At 36.8% G+C, this 18268-nt stretch overlaps 1 protein-coding gene across 13 annotated transcripts in view; it reads left to right on the top strand.

The window, feature by feature from the left end:
* TMCO3 (transmembrane and coiled-coil domains 3) overlaps positions 1–18268 on the top strand; it is a 79132-nt gene that overhangs the window by 27856 nt on the left and 33008 nt on the right. For 12 of the 13 annotated variants that reach the window (XR_002786668.2, XR_002786670.2, XR_002786669.2 and 9 more), the window contains exons 7-9: positions 857–1043; positions 10222–10326; positions 12099–12129. Coding sequence is in view for 9 of the 13 variants with exons in the window: in XM_023552672.2 (XP_023408440.1) it covers positions 857–1043; positions 10222–10326; positions 12099–12129 (323 nt within the window). In the remaining 4 variants the exon portion in view is untranslated. Of the gene's footprint in view, positions 1–856; positions 1044–10221; positions 10340–12098; positions 12130–18268 lie in introns of all 13 variants that reach the window. The other variant, XM_003413628.4, reaches the window with a different exon arrangement.

Genomic DNA, 18268 nt, shown 5'->3' with positions numbered 1-18268 from the left:
CCACCATTTTTACTTTTAGTAGAGGTCCCGGAATTAGGAAATTAGTGCTTATTAAATATTAGTTTTGATTGGGAGAGGGAAAGTTGGGAAGGTACAGGAAGAAGAAGAAAAGAATTGAACAAGTAGATCTAAACCTTAAAAAAATCCTTTAAAGTAGAATAGGGATCATTTTCCAGTTTCGTTACTTTTGTTAGTATATAATATTCATGTTTATATAAATATTAGTTTTTATTATCTCTCCAACTAGATTGAAGGCCCTCCCGGGTAAGGGTCAAACCTTATTTCTTCCACATTTTTCCTCACATATAGCACAGTGTTAAGTGTATACTGTTGTTAGCAGCCCTCGAGTTTGCCCCCAGTTCATGGTAAGCCCATGTGTTATAGAATAGAACTGCTTCATAGGGTTTTCTTGGCTGTAACCCTTACAAAAGAAGTTTACCAGGCCTCTTCTTCCATGGAGCTACTGGGTGGGTTTGAACCACCTACCTTTGGGTTAACAGCCAATTGCAAACTACTAGGTGCTTAATAAGTATCTGTTTGAGTATAGAACCACACTGCCTGTGTTTAAATCCTTACTCCAGCATTTACTATCCATGTGACCTTAGGCAAGTTACTCAATCTTTTTGTGCCTCAGTTTTCTCGTCTAAAAATCGGGGAAATACAATATCTGCCTCAGAAATTTGTTCTGAGGATTAAATGAGTGTGTTTGTGTAGCACTTATAACGATGTCTAGCACATAGTATGCTTTATATACTGCATATTTAGACTACAAATAATATATGTACTCTTTATGGTGATAGTCAAGAGATTGCATCTTACTATTAAAATATATATAAATAAATGTGTTCTCTTTAAGGTATGGAAGATATCCTTACAAGGACCATGTTATATGACCCTATTAATGATTGGATTTGGCTTATTGTGGGGACATTTCTTACAGATCAGAGCCACTCAAAGTGTCTTCATTTCTACTTGTTTATCCTTATCAAGCACACCCTTAGTGTCTAGATTCCTTGTGGGTAGTGCTCGAGGTGATAAAGAAGGTAGGTGGTAATATGTTTTAATTATTTGTTGGAGTGTTGCATGTATAATTGACTTTTGAACTTACAATTGAAGTCCTATTAGAAAAAACTGTAATTCTTCCTGCTTAGGACTTTCCTAACAATTATGGATACTTGTGCTTTTATTCCATAAGGAACTGATGTACCCACAAATTCAACTTTTCTAAACCTCCATTTGATTAGAAAAATGCCTGTTACATGTTTGTACATTTAAAATTGTTTAAGGACCTGAGAGCAATTGGGCGAAGTTTAAAAGAAACCAGTTTACACTGAAAAATGTATTATGGACTTGGTAGTTTAAGAGACTTATATGTCCTATTTTAGGACTTTAATTTTGGTAAATACTGACAATCAACATACGTTTAATACTTTTTTTTTTTTTTTCCCTGTAAAATTGAGGTAGTTTGGCAATTACAGAAATTTTTTAACTCTTTTACTTTGGTGTGAAACACTGACAACTCTTAAATCATTAATTTGTACTGTGGAGTCATACTATTGATGAGAAGCTTAGGAATGAACATTTTGAGTTGTCACATGGTGACACTGTCTTCTGTACCACAGTTAAACCTTGACAGCATTGCCAGTTTTATATAGCATGTGTATTCATTATGTTAATTTTCATTGTTTTGTTCTTATTTTTGTAAAAATTAAAAACTGTCAAACTGTCATATGAACTTCACATTTTGCCATATATACCCTGTTCCAAACACATCATAATGGAAGATAAAATATGAAAAGAGAAAACCAAAATGTCCTGATGGCTAGCCTCTCAAATAAAACCTACATTGTTCTGTGCCATAAGCAGAAAAGAAATGCAAAGCAAGGAGCAGAGCTGAGGTCATGGACCTGCTGTAAGACATGACTGGAAGTAGGAGTTGGGTTTCTATGGTCACACAGGGACCAGTAGAGCCAAACTCACTGCTAGAAGCCACGGCTGAACTGGGGCTTCCCCTCTGGTGAAAGAAAGCTGAAAAAAATTTTTTTTTTTTAAATTTGCTGCTTTATGCAGAATCTGTGTCTAATCTAGATTAGATGTAAGTATAGCCTCCCTACCAGTAACTGAACTAGCTGCCTTTTGCCTTAGTGACCTCATCTGTAACAGTCCAAGTATCACTATGGGGCTGAAGCCATAAACCCTATCATAAGATCTGGATATGGACCGGGGCTCAAAGGGCTGAGTAGAGGCAGCTTCACACATACTGGGCAGGAAGGGATGAAGGGATGACCTGTATCGAAGTCAAAAAATAATAACAACTTCTAATTTAAAGACCATTATACCAAAATGCCAAGACCTATGAAGAAACCTATTGCTAGGAAAGAAAGCTAATAAACTCAACAACCAGAATACAAATTCCTCTCATTTATGGAAAAGCCTGATAAAGACTTCAAAGTAAGTATGTTTAGAATACTCAAAACATAAATGACAGAATCACATCTATTTAAGAAATGAGGAAATTATGAAATAAAACCAGGTAAAAATAAGAATAGATAAATATGAAAAATTTTTTTTTAAATATGAAAAATAAAAGGAATTTATGGCTATTGCAGCACCATTCACAACAGCCAGAAGATAGAAACAAGCTAATGTCCATCAGCAAATGAACGGATAAACAAAATCTGTGGCATGTCTGTATGTGGAATGGAGTGTTATTCAGCCATAATGAGAAATGAAGTCCTGATACATGCTGAAACATGAACAAACCCGGAAAACATTATGTTAAGTGAAGTATGTCAATCACAAAAGGACAGCTTTTTGCTCCCACTTACATGAAGTATCTAGAATAGGCAGATATATACCAAAAAAACACATTGCTGTCCAGTCAGTACTAACTTACAGTAACTCTATAGGCAACTGTATAGAGGCCGTAATTTATTAGTGGTTACCATGGGTGAGAGAGAGGAGGAGAGGAGTCATTGCTTAAAACCAAACCCAGTGCCATCGAGTCATTGCTTAGAGGGCACTAAATTTCCATTAAGAATGATGGAAGCATTTGGAAATGGATAGTAATGATAGTTGTACAACATGATGACTATAATTAATGTCACTGAATTGTACATGTAAAAAATGTTGAAATGGCAAATATTTTGTTGTATATATATTTACCATAATAAATAGTTTAAGAAACAAAATAGTATTTGAATTAAAAGTAACAGCTAGGGGAAAGTCTAGATTCGACACAAAGACAACACAGCACAGACAGAGAAGAAATGGGAAGGGACATTTAAGACAGACAGAATAGATTGAGAGGGTGTTGACAAAGAGTATTGAATGTACCATGGACTGCCGGAAGAATGACTGAGTCTGTCTTGGAAGAAGTACAGCCAGAGTGCTCATTAGAAGTGAGGATGGCGAGACTTCGTCTCACATACTTTGGACATGTTATCAGGAGGGACCAGTCCCTGGAGAAGGACATCATGCTTGGTAAGATAGAGGGTCAGCAAAAAAGAGGAAGACCCTCATCGAGATGGAGTGGCTGCAACTGTAGGCTCAAACATAGCCATGATTGTGAGGATGGCACAGTGTTTTGTTCTGTTGTACATAGGGCCACTATGAGTCGGAACTGACTCAAAGGCACCCAACAACAAAAACAATATATTGAATTATACAATCCTCCAGGATCCAAAGCTGCCACAGCAACCTAATATGATCACCCATTTAGGATGTTTTAAAGTTCTAAGCCAAGATATTATCATCACCAAAAATTTTATTTTATATAATAAATAAAATAATCCCTCTAAAAGAATTACTGGAACATCTAACCAAAGTGAGATTTTTGCAGCAGACTTGCCCAGTGCAATACCTTGTTTAATTTCTTGGCAGCAGCTTCCATGGGCATTGATTGTGGATTCAAGTAAAATGAATCCTTGACAACTTCAATATTTTCTCCATTGACATGTTACTTATTGGTCCAGTTGTGAGGATTTTTGTTTTCTTTGAGGTATGTAATCCACACTGAAGGCAGTAGTCTTTGATCTTCATCAATAAGTGCTTCAAATCCTCTTCACTTTAAGCAAGCAAGGTTACGTTATCTGCATACTGCTGTTAATGAGTCTCCCTCCAGTCCTGATGCTGTGTACTTCATATATTCCAGCTTCTCCGATTATCTGCTCAGCATACAGATTAAGTATGGTGAAAGGATACAGCCCTGACGCACACCTTTCCTGACTTTAAACCACACGGTATCCTCTTGTTCTGTGTGAACGACTGCCTGTTGATCTATGTAGTTTCTGCATGAGCACAATTAAATGCTCTGGAATTCCCATTCTTAGCAGTGTTATCCATAATTTGTTATGATCCACATAGTCGAGTGCCTTTGCATAGTCAATAAAACACCGTAAACATCTTTCTGGTATTTTCTGCTTTCAGCTAAGATCTGTCTAACATCAGCAGTGATATCCCTCGTTCCATGTTCTCTTCTGAATCTGGCTTGAATTTCTGGCATATCCCTGTCAATATGCTACTGTAACCATTTTTGAGTTATCTTCAGCAAAATTTTGCTTGCATGTTATATTAATGATATTGTTCGATAATTTCTACATTCTGTTGGATCTCCTTTCTTTGGGATGGGCACAAACATAGATCTCTTCCATTCAGTTGGACAGATAGCTGTCTTCCAAGTTTCTTGACCTAGATGAGTGTTTCATCTGTTTGTTGAAACATCTCAACTGATATTCCGTCAGTTACTGGAGGCTTGTTTTTTGCCAGTGCCTTCAGTACAGCTTGAACTTTTTCCTTCAATACCGTCAGCTCTTGATCATATGCTACCTCCTGAAATGGTTGAATGTCAACCAGTTCTTTTTAGTACAGTGACTGTATATTCCTTCCATTTTCTTTTGATGCTTCCTGTGTTGTTCAGTATTTTGCCCATGCAATCCTTCACTGTTGCAACTGAAGCTTGAATGTTTTCTTCAGTTCTTTCAGCTTGAAAAATGCTGAGCATGTTCTTCCGTTTTGATCTTCTAACTCCAGGTCTTTGCACATTTCATTATAATACTTTGCTTTGTCTTCTCAAACAACCCTTTGTGGTAAGACAGTACACAATACTGGGGAAGCCAGCATAACTTGTATAAGGCAAGGTCATGGAAGCTCCATAGACACATTTGAACTCCTGAGGAACTGAATTGCTGGGTTGAGGGCTGCAGGGACCATGGTCTCGCGGAATATCTGGCTCAATGGGCATAACATCATTTATAAAGAAAATGCTCTACATTCTACTTTAGTGAGTAGCATCTGGGGTCTTAAAAGCCTGTAAGCAGCCATCTAAGATACTCCACTGGTCTCACCCTTTCGGGAGCAAGGAATAATGAAGAAAACTAAACATACAAAGGAAAGATTAGTCCTAAGGACTAACGGACCATATCTGCCACGGCTTCCACTAGACTGAACCCAGTGCAGCTAGATGGTGCCTAGCTACTATCACCAACTACTCTGACAGGGATCACAATAGAGGGTCCTGGACACAACTGGAGAAAAATGTAGAACAAAATTCTAAATCACAAAGACCAGACTCACTGGCCTGACAGAGACTGGAGAAACTGATAGAGTATGACCCCCAAACACCCTTTTAGCTTAGTGATGAAGTCACTCCTGAGGTTCACCCCTCAGCCAATGGTTAGACAGGCCCATTAAACAAAACGAGACTAAAGGGGACACCAGCCCAGAGGCAAGGACTAGAAGGCAGAGGGGACAGGAAAGCTGGTAATAGGGAACCCAAGGTCAAGAAGGGAGAGTGTTGACATGTCATGGGGTTGTTAACCAATATCATAAAATAATATGTGTACTAACTGTTTAATGAGAAGCTAGTTTGTTCTGCAAATCTTCATCTAAAGTGCAACAAAAAACAATCCTTTGAAATCTTCTGTTCAGCTCTTTTACTTCATCGTTTCTTCCATGTGCTTTTGCTCCTCTACATTCAAGAGCAAGTTTCAGAGTCTCTTCTGACATCCATTTTGGTCTTTTCTTTCTTTCCTGTTTTTTTTTAATGACCTCTTGCTTCATGTATAATGTCCTTGATGTCATCCCACAACTCGTCTGGTCTTAGATCGTTAATGTATTTTCCAATTACCAATCTTTCTTTGTTTCCAACTTTCTGCTGCTGTTCATAAGGTTTTCACTGGCCAGTTTTTTTTCAGAAGTTGTTCTCCAGATCCTTTTTCCTAGTCTGTTTTCGTCTGGAAGCTTTGCTGAAACCTGTCCACCATCAGTGACCCTGCTGGTATTTGGAACACTGGTAGCATAGCTTCCAGCATCACAGCAACATGCAAACCACCACAGTACGAGAAACTGACAGATGAGTGGTGGATTCAAGGGAATAATAAACATTAAAAATAAGATGATTGGAGGGTGGGGCAGGAGGAGAGTGGGATCCAGAAATAATTGGTATTTTTAGATTTCTTTTGCTCGTATTTGTAATATTTTATTTCTTTAAAATTTTAAGTGAGTATGTAAAAAACTTAAGATTTGAATGCAAAGGGAAACTTATACACCAGTGTTTGTTGCAGCACTGTTCACATTAGCCAAAAGGTAGAAGCAACCTGAATGTCCATCAACAGATGAATGGATAAACAAAATGTGATACATACATGTAGTAAAATATTACTCGGCTATAAAGACAAGTCCTAATACATGCAACAACATGGAATAACCTTGAAAACAATATGCTGAGTGAAATAGGCAGATGTATAAAGACCAAAGTTCATTAGTGGTTACCAGGGATGGGAGGGAGAGAGAAGCAAGGAGTCAATGGGGGCACTGAGCTTGTGAATGGTGGTGTAATACTTTGAAAATGCATAGTGGTGATGGTTGTACAACACGATGCATGTAACCAGTGTTGCTGAATTGTACGTGTAAAAATTGTCAAATTGGCAAATGTTGTATATATTTTACCACACACACAAACACACACACAAGAAACTTTAACATTTATTAAAATTCAGGAGTGGGTATGTTGATATCTGTTATAGTCTTTAGTTTCTATAAATTTTGAAAAATTTAATGGAAAGAAGGAAAAATGCAAATGCTTACAATAGTGATAAGCGTAAAAATTAAATCTAGTGCAAAATACACAAAGATGAAAAATGTTACAGGTGGTAACTAATTTTTTACATTTCAGTATTTTATCTTTGTCTTAATTATACTGTTTAAACATTACGCTTATCTCTGTAAGCATTTGTCTTCCTCCTCTAGTCTCAGCTGAATTCTCTCATGAGCAAATGTTTATTGAGCATCTGTGTGCACAGGCACTGTGCTCTGTTCTAGGGCCATCAGTGAAGAAGACATGGTGTTCTGTTGTCATAGAGCCTATGGTGTGGTGGTAAATAATGGACTGTGCATTGGATCTAAGCCACTTGACTAATCAAGTACAAAGGAAAAGAAAAAAAATTTTAAACATAAAAATGGTGTGTAATTACAATTGGACTAAACCAAAAGCAAAGAAGTTTCCTGAATAAACTGAATGTTTCAAAGGCCAGCATAGCAGGGTCAGGGGTCTGGGGACCATGGTTTCAGGGGACATCTAAGTCAATTGGCATAATAAAATCTATTAAGAAAACATTCTGCATCCCACTTTGAAGAGTGGCGTCTGGGGTCTTGCACACTAGCAAGCTAACATCTAAGATGCATCAATTGGTCTCAAGCCACCTGGATCAAAGAAGAATGAAGAACACCAAGGATAAAAGGTAATTACAAGCCCAAGAGACAGAAAGGGCCACATGAACCAGCGACTACATCATCCTGAGACCAGAAGAACTAAATGGTGCCCGGCTACAACCGATGACTGCCCTGATAGGGAACACAACAGAGAACCCCTGAGGGAGCAGGAAAGCAGTGGGATGCAGACCCCAAATTCTCATAAGACCAGACTTAATGGTCTGACTGAGACTAGAGGGACCCCAGTGGTCATGGCCCCCAGACCTTCTGTTGGCCCAGGACAGGAACCATTCCCGAAGCCAACTCTTCAGACATGGATTGGACTGGACAATGGGTTGGAGAGGGATGCTGGTGAGGAGTGAGCTTCTTGGATCAGGTGGACACTAGAGACTATGTTGGCATCTCCTGCCTGGAGGGGAGATGAGAGGGTGGAGGGAGTTAGAAGCTGGCGAAATGGGCGTGAAAAGAGAGAGTAGAGGGAGAGAGCGGGCTGTCTCATTAAGGGAGAGTAATTGGGAGTGTGTAGCAAGGTGTATATGGGTTTTTTTGTGAGAGACTGACTTGATTTGTAAACTTTCACTTAAAGCACAATAAAAACTATTAAAAAATGATGTGTAATTAAGGATTTCATATCTCCTTTAAATAAATTTTATAGAAACAGTTGCCATTTCTTTTTGAAAGAATTTTATAAGAAGAAACATGAGGTGATTCCGATTCATGGCCGCTCCATGGGTATCAGAGTAGAACTGTGCTCCATAGGGTTTTCAGTGTCTGATTTTTCAGAACTGAATCACCAGGCCTTCCAGTGCTCTTCTGGGTGAACTTCAAACACTAACCTTTTGGTCAGCAGTGAGAATGTTAACTATTTGTACTACCCAGGGACTCCAGAAGTAAAGAAGAGTCACAGCAATAGTTGCAGGTTTGAAATACATTAATCTTGTGTGACGAAAGGGGAAGAGGTGTCACAGTGTGACTGCAGGCTTACGAGATAAAGCAAATTTTGTAAGATCAAGAGATTTACAGTGATCACGAACCCATCAAGTTGTTGTAATGTTGACAGAGATTTTTTAAGTGTCCTGCACATTTAATATTGGTTACAAGGGAATTATTCGTCACTGTCTATTGAATTTTGCAGAAGATAATTCAAAAACGGTTGCAGCAGTACATCAACAGTGAATTGCCAGAAATCCAAGCTGGATTCAGAAGAGGATGTGGAACAAGCCATATCATTGCTGATGTCAGATAGATATTGGCTGGGATTAGAGAATACCAGAAAGATGTTTACCTGTGTTTTATTGACTATGCAAAGGCATTTGACTGTGTGAATCATAACAAATTATGGATAACATTGTGAAGAATGAGAATTCGGAAACAACTGTGCTCATGTGGAACCTGTACATTGACCAGGAGGCAGTCATTCAAACAGAACAAGGAACACTGAGTGGTTTAAAATCGGAAGAGATGCAACAGTGGGCTCAGACATAGCAACTGGGCAGTGTTTTGTTTGATGTACATAGGGTCAGAGCCAACATGACAGCACCTAAAAACAGCCATCTATTGAATCATATAACCCTCCAGGATGCAAAGCTGCCATAACAACCTAATGCGATCACCCATTTGGAATGTTTTAAAGTCCTAAGCCAAGATATTATCTTCACCCAAAATTTCGTTTTACACAATAAATAAAATAGTGCTTCTAAAGGGATTCCTGGAACATCTAACCGAAGTGAGATTTTTGCTGGCAATGAGGGTGTTTTGTTTGGTTTGTTGTGTTCTTTTTTAAGAATTTCTTTTATATGAGCTTACTCTATCAACTTGGTCTTCTAAAATCTGTTAATGTCAGTAAAAAAAAAAAAAAAAAATTTTTTTTTTTTTAACATTAGCTTGTCTTAGGGGAAAAATGATGATTTAATTTTTAGAAGCATCTATAAAGGGCCCAAAGCTAGAGCTGTTGAGAATGGACACATTTGCAGACTTGTGTACTGAATTCATGCAGAATATATCATTTTCCTTTCGTCTTTCTAGAGTAGTTGTTTAGTCCTTTTAACTATGCCGTGGTTATTCCTGTTCTGTCTAATCAGACCATATTTCTCTACCAAGTCTGTGTGTGTCTTACAGGATAGGGATATTCAGTGTGACAGTGATGGTGGGTTTGTGAGAGAAAATTACTAGTGTCAGCCAGACTGCCCAATGCACCTGGACCATAGGAAGTTGTGACCAGAAAAGGAACTAGATCGGAATAGTGGAAATGAAAGCTTCATGTGTTTTCGGGGCATAAAATGGAATTGGTATCATTATCCAGTAGTGGAAATGAAATATTCTAGACCTTTTTTTTACAAAAAGTTTCCAACTTTTAAATGCTTCAGTATTTGCTCTCAAAGAGATTGTATGAAGTTTATGTTCTTATTCGAAATACAATTTGGATTATTTTGAAAGTGTACAGAATGATTGTGTTTTGAGTTACGATACTTTAGGCCTATGTTTTTAGTCACTGTTTTTCCCCCCAAACAGGTGACATTGACTACAGCACTGTGCTGCTTGGTACGCTGGTGATGCAGGACGTGCAGCTTGGATTGTTTATAGCCGCTATGCCGACCCTCATCCAAGCAGGAGCAGGTACATATTCTAGGTAAACTTTTTATACTACTTCCTTTTACAATTTGTTTTTTTAGTTTCAAATCCTTTTTTAAAATAAAAATATTAAATGTCTTTTTCCAAAAAGTCATTCAAAGCTTATATAGCATAGGCTTTAGAGCAAGTACTCTGGAGTAACACTACCTGGGCTCAAATTCCAGCTCTGTCACTTCCTAGCTTTTTAACCTTGGGCGTGTTACTTAACCTTACTCTCCTGTAGTTTTGTCATCTGTAAAGTGAGGATAATAGTACCTACCTAATCGTACCTACCTGAGAGCAGTGGTGGTTTGTGCTAGAATTGGAGACCTGCGTTCAATTCCTGGCCAGTGCATTTCAAGCACAGCCATCACCTGTCTGTCTGTCAGTGCAGTCTTGCCTGTTGCTATGATGCTGAACAGCTTTCATTAGAGTTTCTAGACTAAGACATACTAGTCAGAGAGGCTTGAGGATCTACTTCCAAAAAGGCAGTGAAAACTGTATGGATCACAAGGATCTGATCTTGTTGGCATGAGTGCACTTGAGTTGAGGGCCAACTTTACAGCAGCCGACAACAACAATAGGCTGGTTAGGGGGATTGAATGAGTTAAGATATAAAAGTGCTTAGAACAATGCCTGGAACATAGTACGTAATTATATGGGTTAGCTGTAATTGTGATTATCATTGTCATCATCATTATCATTTCCCCTGAACCTTCTTTAAGTTCTTCCACTAAAATAGTCCTATAACCTAAACTGCACTTTTTTGGTTTCATATGGAGAGAGAGGCCAAATGGGCAAAATAAATTTATGCAGAAGCTTATAAATTATGCTGAATATACAATATATTCCAAGAATACTAGCCAGAAAATAACATAGAATTGGAAAGTACAGATAGTTGTTATTGTGTTCTGTCAAGGCGATCCTGACTCATAGTGACCCTATATGATACAGTAGAACTGCCTTACAGGGTCTTCTAGGCTGTAATCTTTACAGGAGCAGATTGCCAGGTATTTTCTCCTGTGGAGCAGCTAGGAGGATTCAAACTGCCGACCTTTTGATTAGCAGCTGAGCGCTTAACCAAAAATACTAGAGAAGTATAGGGAACACTATAAAATTTAAAAGCAAATGCGTGTGGCATAGGACTGTAAGCTTAAGTTGGTTTTAAACAAACATACTGTAACTTATGCATGTAAATATTGTACTTTAAATACCCCAGAAGTTACATTTATTACCGTGGTGATACCATTGATCAAAAATTACTAGACTTTTTGAAATTTCTTTTGGAGCTGGTTTGAAACCCCAAGATCTGTCTTATTTACCTTATTTCTTTCCAATCTGTATGCTTTTATTTCTTTTTCTTGCCTTATTGCACTGGGTACTATTTCTAGTACTCTCGAATACGATAGTGCTAGCAGATATCCTGTCCTTGTTCCTGATCTTAGGAGGAAGATGTTTAGTCTTTCACCAATTAAGTACCATATAACCTGTACTTTTTTTGTAGATATTCTTTATCAGATTGAGAAAGCTCCCTTCTATTCCTAGTTTGCTGAGGGTTTTTATCCTAAATGAATGTTAGTCTTCGTCACGTGCTTTTTCTGAACCATTTGATATGTTCATATGATTTTTCTTCTTTAGCCTGTTGATATAGTGGGTTCCATTGATTGATTTTTGAAAGTTGAACCAGCCTTGCATACCTGCAATAAATTCTGCTTGGTCATGGTATTTGATTCTTTTTATACATTGCTAGGATTGATTTGCTAATTTTTTTTTTGAAGGTTTTTGCATCCGAGTTCATGAGAGATACTGGTATGTAGTTTTCTTTTTTTGTATTGTTTTTGTCTGGTTTTGGCATCAGTGTAATGAATATTGCAGTCATAAAATGAGTTGAGAAGTGTTCACTCCTGTTTTCTGGAAAACATTGTATAAGAATTGGCGTTAATTCTACAAATGTTTATTGTAATTCTTCAGTAAAACGTGGGACTGGAGATTTCTTTTGGGGGAGCTTTTTAATTACAAATTCAGTTTCTTTCATGGTTATAAGACTATTCATCCTGTCCATTTCAGTTGAATTTGGTAGTTTGTGGTTTTCAAGGAATTGGTCCGTTTTGTATAAGTTATCTCATTTACAAATGTAAAGTTGTTCATAATATTCCTTTACTGTCCTTTTGATGTCTGCAAGGACTATAGTGATAGCTCCTGTTTCGTTCCTAATGTGGCTAACTTGTGTCTTCTCTCTTTTTTCTTTGTCAGTCTTGCTATGTGATTGTTCATTTTATTAATCTTTTCAAAGAACCAGTTCTTTTTTGAAGTCTAATTATGATGTATCTTGGCAAGATTTCTTTGAGTTTATCCTATTAGGAGTTCACTCAGTTTCTTAAATCTAAAGTTTTTAGTCATTACTTCCTTGAATACTTTTTCAGTCCCTCTCTCTCCCTTTCTTCTGGGACTCCAGTGATAACAAATTTTTGCTCTTTTGTTTTTCTTCTACAGGTCTTTGAGACGACTGTTCGTCTTCTTTTTTCCAGTCTCTTTTCTCTCTGTTGTTCACATTAGATAAATGCTATTGATATATATCCCCAAGTTTAATAATTCTATTCTCTCTCATCTCCACTTTACTATTTTGCCCATCCACAAGATTTTTATTTTGGTTATTGTATTTTTCAGTTGTGTAATTCCCATTTGGTTCTTTTATTATAGCTTCAATTTCTTTGCTGAGGTTTTCTATTTTTTCATCTGCTTCAAGAGCATTTGTAATTGCTTGCTGAAGCATTTTTATAATGATTGTTTGAAAATACTTGACAGGTTAATTCAAACATGTGATTTATCTTGATGTTGGAGTCTATTGAGTTTCTTTTCTCATTCAAGTTGTGATTTTTCTGGTTCTTGGTGTGATGAGTGATTTTCTACTGTATCCTGGACAATCCCCCTGTCGAGGCAGAATGTGTAGTTGGTAGGTCTTTATGTTCAGCTTCCTGCTGGACCCCACAGACACCATCCTGTTCAGGATGGTGCACTGACAAATACTGCATCATTGCAAACTGGTGGCTGTAAGTTTAGTATAGTGTTTACCTTTTGCCCAGTCCTATATTAGGTTTCAAAAATCCTAAAATGATTAAGATCTATTCTCTGCTTTCAAATAGCTCACAGTATAATAGGGAAGGTTGTTGTTATTGATCAAGTCACTTTTGACTCATGGTGACCAAATGTGACAAAGTAGATCTCTGTGATTTGGTTTTCTCATCTGTAAAATGGGAAATAATGTGGAAACAGTGCCTGCTTAGTGGATTGCTGTAGAATCAGTTCTTATTCCTTTTGGCTACAAATTTTGGATATACACAAGTGAACAAAAATTTGGACAGCAAAAGAATGGTTTGTAACTTTAACTGAAAATCATTTGAGTTATATTTTAAGAAGTCTTAGTTTTATCACTGTACAATAAATTATTACTTAGCAAAGGTCAGAGTTTCTTTATTAAACAAGAATACATAGAGCCTTAGTTAAAGTTCGCAGGATACTTATAAAACAAATATTTTATTTATTTTACACCTTTCTTTTCAGTTATAGATACATAAAAATATTGCTATATGACATTTACTCAGTCAGAAAACTTTTTAAGGTTTTTTTTTTTTTTTTTCTTTTTTGCAGTTAAAAAAATTTAATCCAATGTAAGTATGGATCCTATTAAAATTGTTCCAATTCAGGCATGAAACTTCATGTTTACGAAGAGTTTTAACAGTGTGGAAAAATGCTCTATATTGTAATGTTAAGCTTTTAAAATCAAAATTATATACAACACTCCTCAAATATTAAACTTAGAGTTACCATAATAGGACTTAGCAATTCCACTCCTAAGTATATACCAAAAAAAATTAAAACATGTCTACACAAAAACTTGTACATGAATGTTCATAGCAGCATTAGTCATGATAACTAAAAAAAATGGAAGCAACTCAAATATCCATTAGTTAATGAATGGAGGAATAAAATGTGGTGTGTCCATGCAATAGAATATTATTCAGCCATCAAAAGGAATGCAGTACTAACATGTTACAACATGAGTGACCTTGAAAATACTATGCTAAATGAAAAACCTATCCCATTGCCGCCGAGTCAGTTCTGACTCACAGCAACCCTATAGGACAGAGTAGAACTGCCCAATAGGGCATGTATTATATGATTATATATATATGAAATGTCCAAAACAGGCAATTCTGTAGAGACAAAAAGTAGATTAGAGGTTGTCTAGTTCTGGGGAGGTTGAGGGGAAATGGGAAATGACAGCTAATGGTACACGGTTTCTTTTTTTGAAGTGATGAAAATGTTCTAAAATTGATTGTGATAATGGTTGCACAACTGTGAATATACTACAAACCATTGAATTGTACACTTTAAGTGGGTAAATTGTATGGTAAGTGAATTATATCTCTATAAAGCTGTTAAAAATTATATACAATTTTATTTCAACATATAAAGACATTGAATGAGCTATACAAATAGAAACTAGTAATATATATATTTTATATATATATATTAGTAGAGCAGTAGATTTGTGTTAATTTTTTATCTACTGTATATATTTCTCTGTAATTTAAGGAAACCTTTTTCTAATTTTGATAACCAAGGACATTTTATAGTTAAAAAAAGGACTAATTCAGTTGTAATGTTAATATAAACTTTGCCTTTTTATTGAACTTCATGCAGAATTAATCTTGATTTTTCCTAAAGGAAAGATGTAACAGTTTCCCCAAAATATGCTACAAAAACACAACACAGAAAGCTATGATAAATAAAATTATTAAAATATAAAGTGATTTGAATTATTAGAATCAAAATCATGTAAAACCATGAAAGTTCTAGAAGATAGTATGAGATGAATTTATTTATCTTATTTATGACGGGAAGACCTTTCTGCTTCAAGTAGGATACAAAATCTAGGGTCCATAAAGGAAAAGAAAAGTGATAAATTTCACTATATTAATATTAAAAACTTTTAATGTTTAAATAGATACATATACATGCATATATGCAAACATGCACATACATACACACATATGCACACATACATATTTGGTAAGCCAAGGACAAACTGAAAAAGAAAACATACATATGTTGAAGACAGAGGGGTAAGTTTCTTGTTCTATAAATGATTAATAAGAAATAATATATAAATTAATAAACATATGAGTAACTCAGCTTACAAAATGGATAAGAGTTACAAGCAGTTAACACAGAAATGAATAAAATGAATGCTAACCTTCACACATAAAGAAAGGCAATTGGTACTTTTTACTTGTCAGTTTGTAAACATTTAAAAGTTGGATGATACTCAGTTTGGGACATGGGCCCTCTTGTGGGTTGTGATTGGGAGTAGAAATTGGATCAACCTTCCCGGTAGCCGGTTTGGCAATATGTGTCACAATGTAGAAAGTGCTTATCCTTTCCCAAGCAACACAACTGAATATGCTTTCAAAAACTTGTCGTCACTTCAGCGGAGAAGGAACCTACAACAACCCAAGTGTCTATCAGTAGAGACCTGGCTAAGTAAATTACATACATCCATATGATAGAATACTATTCCGCTATTAAAACATGAGGCATGTGCTAAGGAAAGGAAATTGTCCCAAATAAGTGGAAAAATAAAAGTGCAAAGTAGTATACACCTTGTGATCTCATTGTGTAAATTAAGAATAAAATTCATGTGGACATACAAATGAAATTTAGCTAGTGGGAATCATAAACTATTAACAGTGATTATCTTTAAAAGAGATTGGAGTAGTCTGAGACTTTAACCTTTCATTTTGTACCTTTCCGAACCGTTTGAATATTTTAATCTCACTGCACTATATTTAGTAGATTCTTTGTATATATGTATGTAAATCCAAACTAGAGATGGTAATTACAGAGCAGCTTGTATAATGATTATGAGCACAGATTCTGGAGCCAGGCTGCCTGAGTTTGTTCCCAGCTCTGCCACTTAGTATGTGATTTCTGCCTCTACTTTCTTACCTGTAAAATAGAGATAGTAATACTACTTATCTCATAGGGTTGCCATAAGGACTATTATGAAAAATGCAAATCTGAAATTGCTTGTAGATCTCTTTATCTAAATAAAACTGGACTGAAACTATTTTTATTAGGTGCTGTCAAGTTGGTTTCGACTCATAGGGACCCTATGGACCCAGAACAAAACACCATCTAGTCATGTGCCATCCTCTGTTGTTATGCTTGAGCCCATTGTTGCAGCACTGTGTCAATCCGTCCCCATAAGTATCTTCCTCTTTTTCACTGACTCTCTACTTTACCAAGCATGACGTCCTTCTCCAGGGACTGATCCCTCCTGACAACATGCCCAAGGTATGTGAGACAGTCTTGCCATCCTTGCTTCTAAGGAGCATTCTGGCTGTACTTCTTTCAAGACACATTTGTTCGTTCTTCTGGCAGTTCACGGTACATTCAGTATTCTTTGCCAACACCGTAATTCAAAAGCAGCAATTCTTCAGTCTTCTTTATTCATTGTCCAGCTTTCGCATGGCTATGAGACAATTGAAAACACCATGGCTTGGGTCAGGTGCACCTAGGTATTGAAAGTGACATGTTTGCTTTTTAACACTTATAAAGAGGTCTTTTAAAGCAGATTTGCTCAATGCAATGCGTCATTTGATTTCTTGATTGCTGCTTCTGTTAGCGTTGATTATGGATCCACATAAAATGAAATCCTTTACAATGTCAGTCTTTTCTCTGTTGATCATGATGTTGCTTATTGGTCCAGTTGTGAGGAGTTGTGTTTTCTTTATATTGAGGTGTAATCCATAATGAAGACCTAGTTTTTGATCTTCATCAATAAGTGCTTCAAGTCCTCTTCACTTCCAGCAAGCAAGGTTGTGTCATCTGCATATTGCAGATTATTAATGAATATTCCTCCAGACCTGATGCCGTGTTCTTCGTATAGTCTAGATTCTCTGATTATTTGCTTAGCATACAGCTTGAATAAGTATGGTGAAAGGATACAACCCTGATGCATACCTCTCCTGATTTTAAACCGCACAGGATCCCCTTGTTCTTTTTGAACGACTGCCTCTTGGTCTGTGTACAGGTCCTGCAGAGTACAGTTAAAGTGTTCTGGAATTCCCATTCTTTGCAATGTTATCTGTGTTTTGTTATGATCCACACAGTCAAATGTCTGTGCATAGTCAATAAAACACTTGTAAACATCTTTCTGGTATTCTCAGATTTTAGTCAGGACCCATCTGACATCAGCAATGATATACCTAGTTCCATGTCCTCTTCTGAAACCAGCATAAATTTCTGGCAGTTCCCAGTCCATGTACTGCTGCAACCACTTTTGAATGATCTTTAGCAAAATTTTCATTGTTTGTGATATTAATGATATTGTTTGATAATTTCCACATTCTGTTGGGTCACCTTTCTTTGGAAGGGGCACAAATATGGATCTCAGTCGATTGGCCAGGTAGCTGTCTTCTAAACTTCTTGGCATAGACGAGTGAGCACTTCCAGAGCTGCAGCCATTTGTTGAAACATCTCAGTTGGTATTCCAATCCATATTACTGGAGGCTTGTTTTTCACCAGTGCCTTCAGTGCGGTTTGGATTTCTTTATTCAGTACCATCGGTTCTTGATCACATGCTATCCCTGAAATGGTTGGATGTCAATCAGTTCTGTTTGGTACAGTGACTGTGTATTCCTTTCATCTTCTTTTGATGTTTCCTATGTCAGTTCCCTAGAATCCTTCAGTATTGCAGTTCGAGGCTCGAATTTTCTCTTCAGTTCTTTCAGCTTGAGAAATGCCGAGCATGTTCTTCCCAGACTGAAACTAGAACACCTGTAATGTGCCATGCACCATTCTAGATACTTAGGATACAAAGGTGCCCTGGTGGTGCAGTGGTTAAGAGTTTGGCTGCTAACTGAAAGATCAGCAATTTGAATCC

The sequence above is a fragment of the Loxodonta africana genome, chromosome 15 (genome assembly GCF_030014295.1).
Source record: "Loxodonta africana isolate mLoxAfr1 chromosome 15, mLoxAfr1.hap2, whole genome shotgun sequence".
Classification (NCBI taxonomy): domain Eukaryota; kingdom Metazoa; phylum Chordata; class Mammalia; order Proboscidea; family Elephantidae; genus Loxodonta; species Loxodonta africana.
Note: the sequence above shows the minus strand (reverse complement) of the source record. Positions and strands in the feature narration are given on the sequence as shown.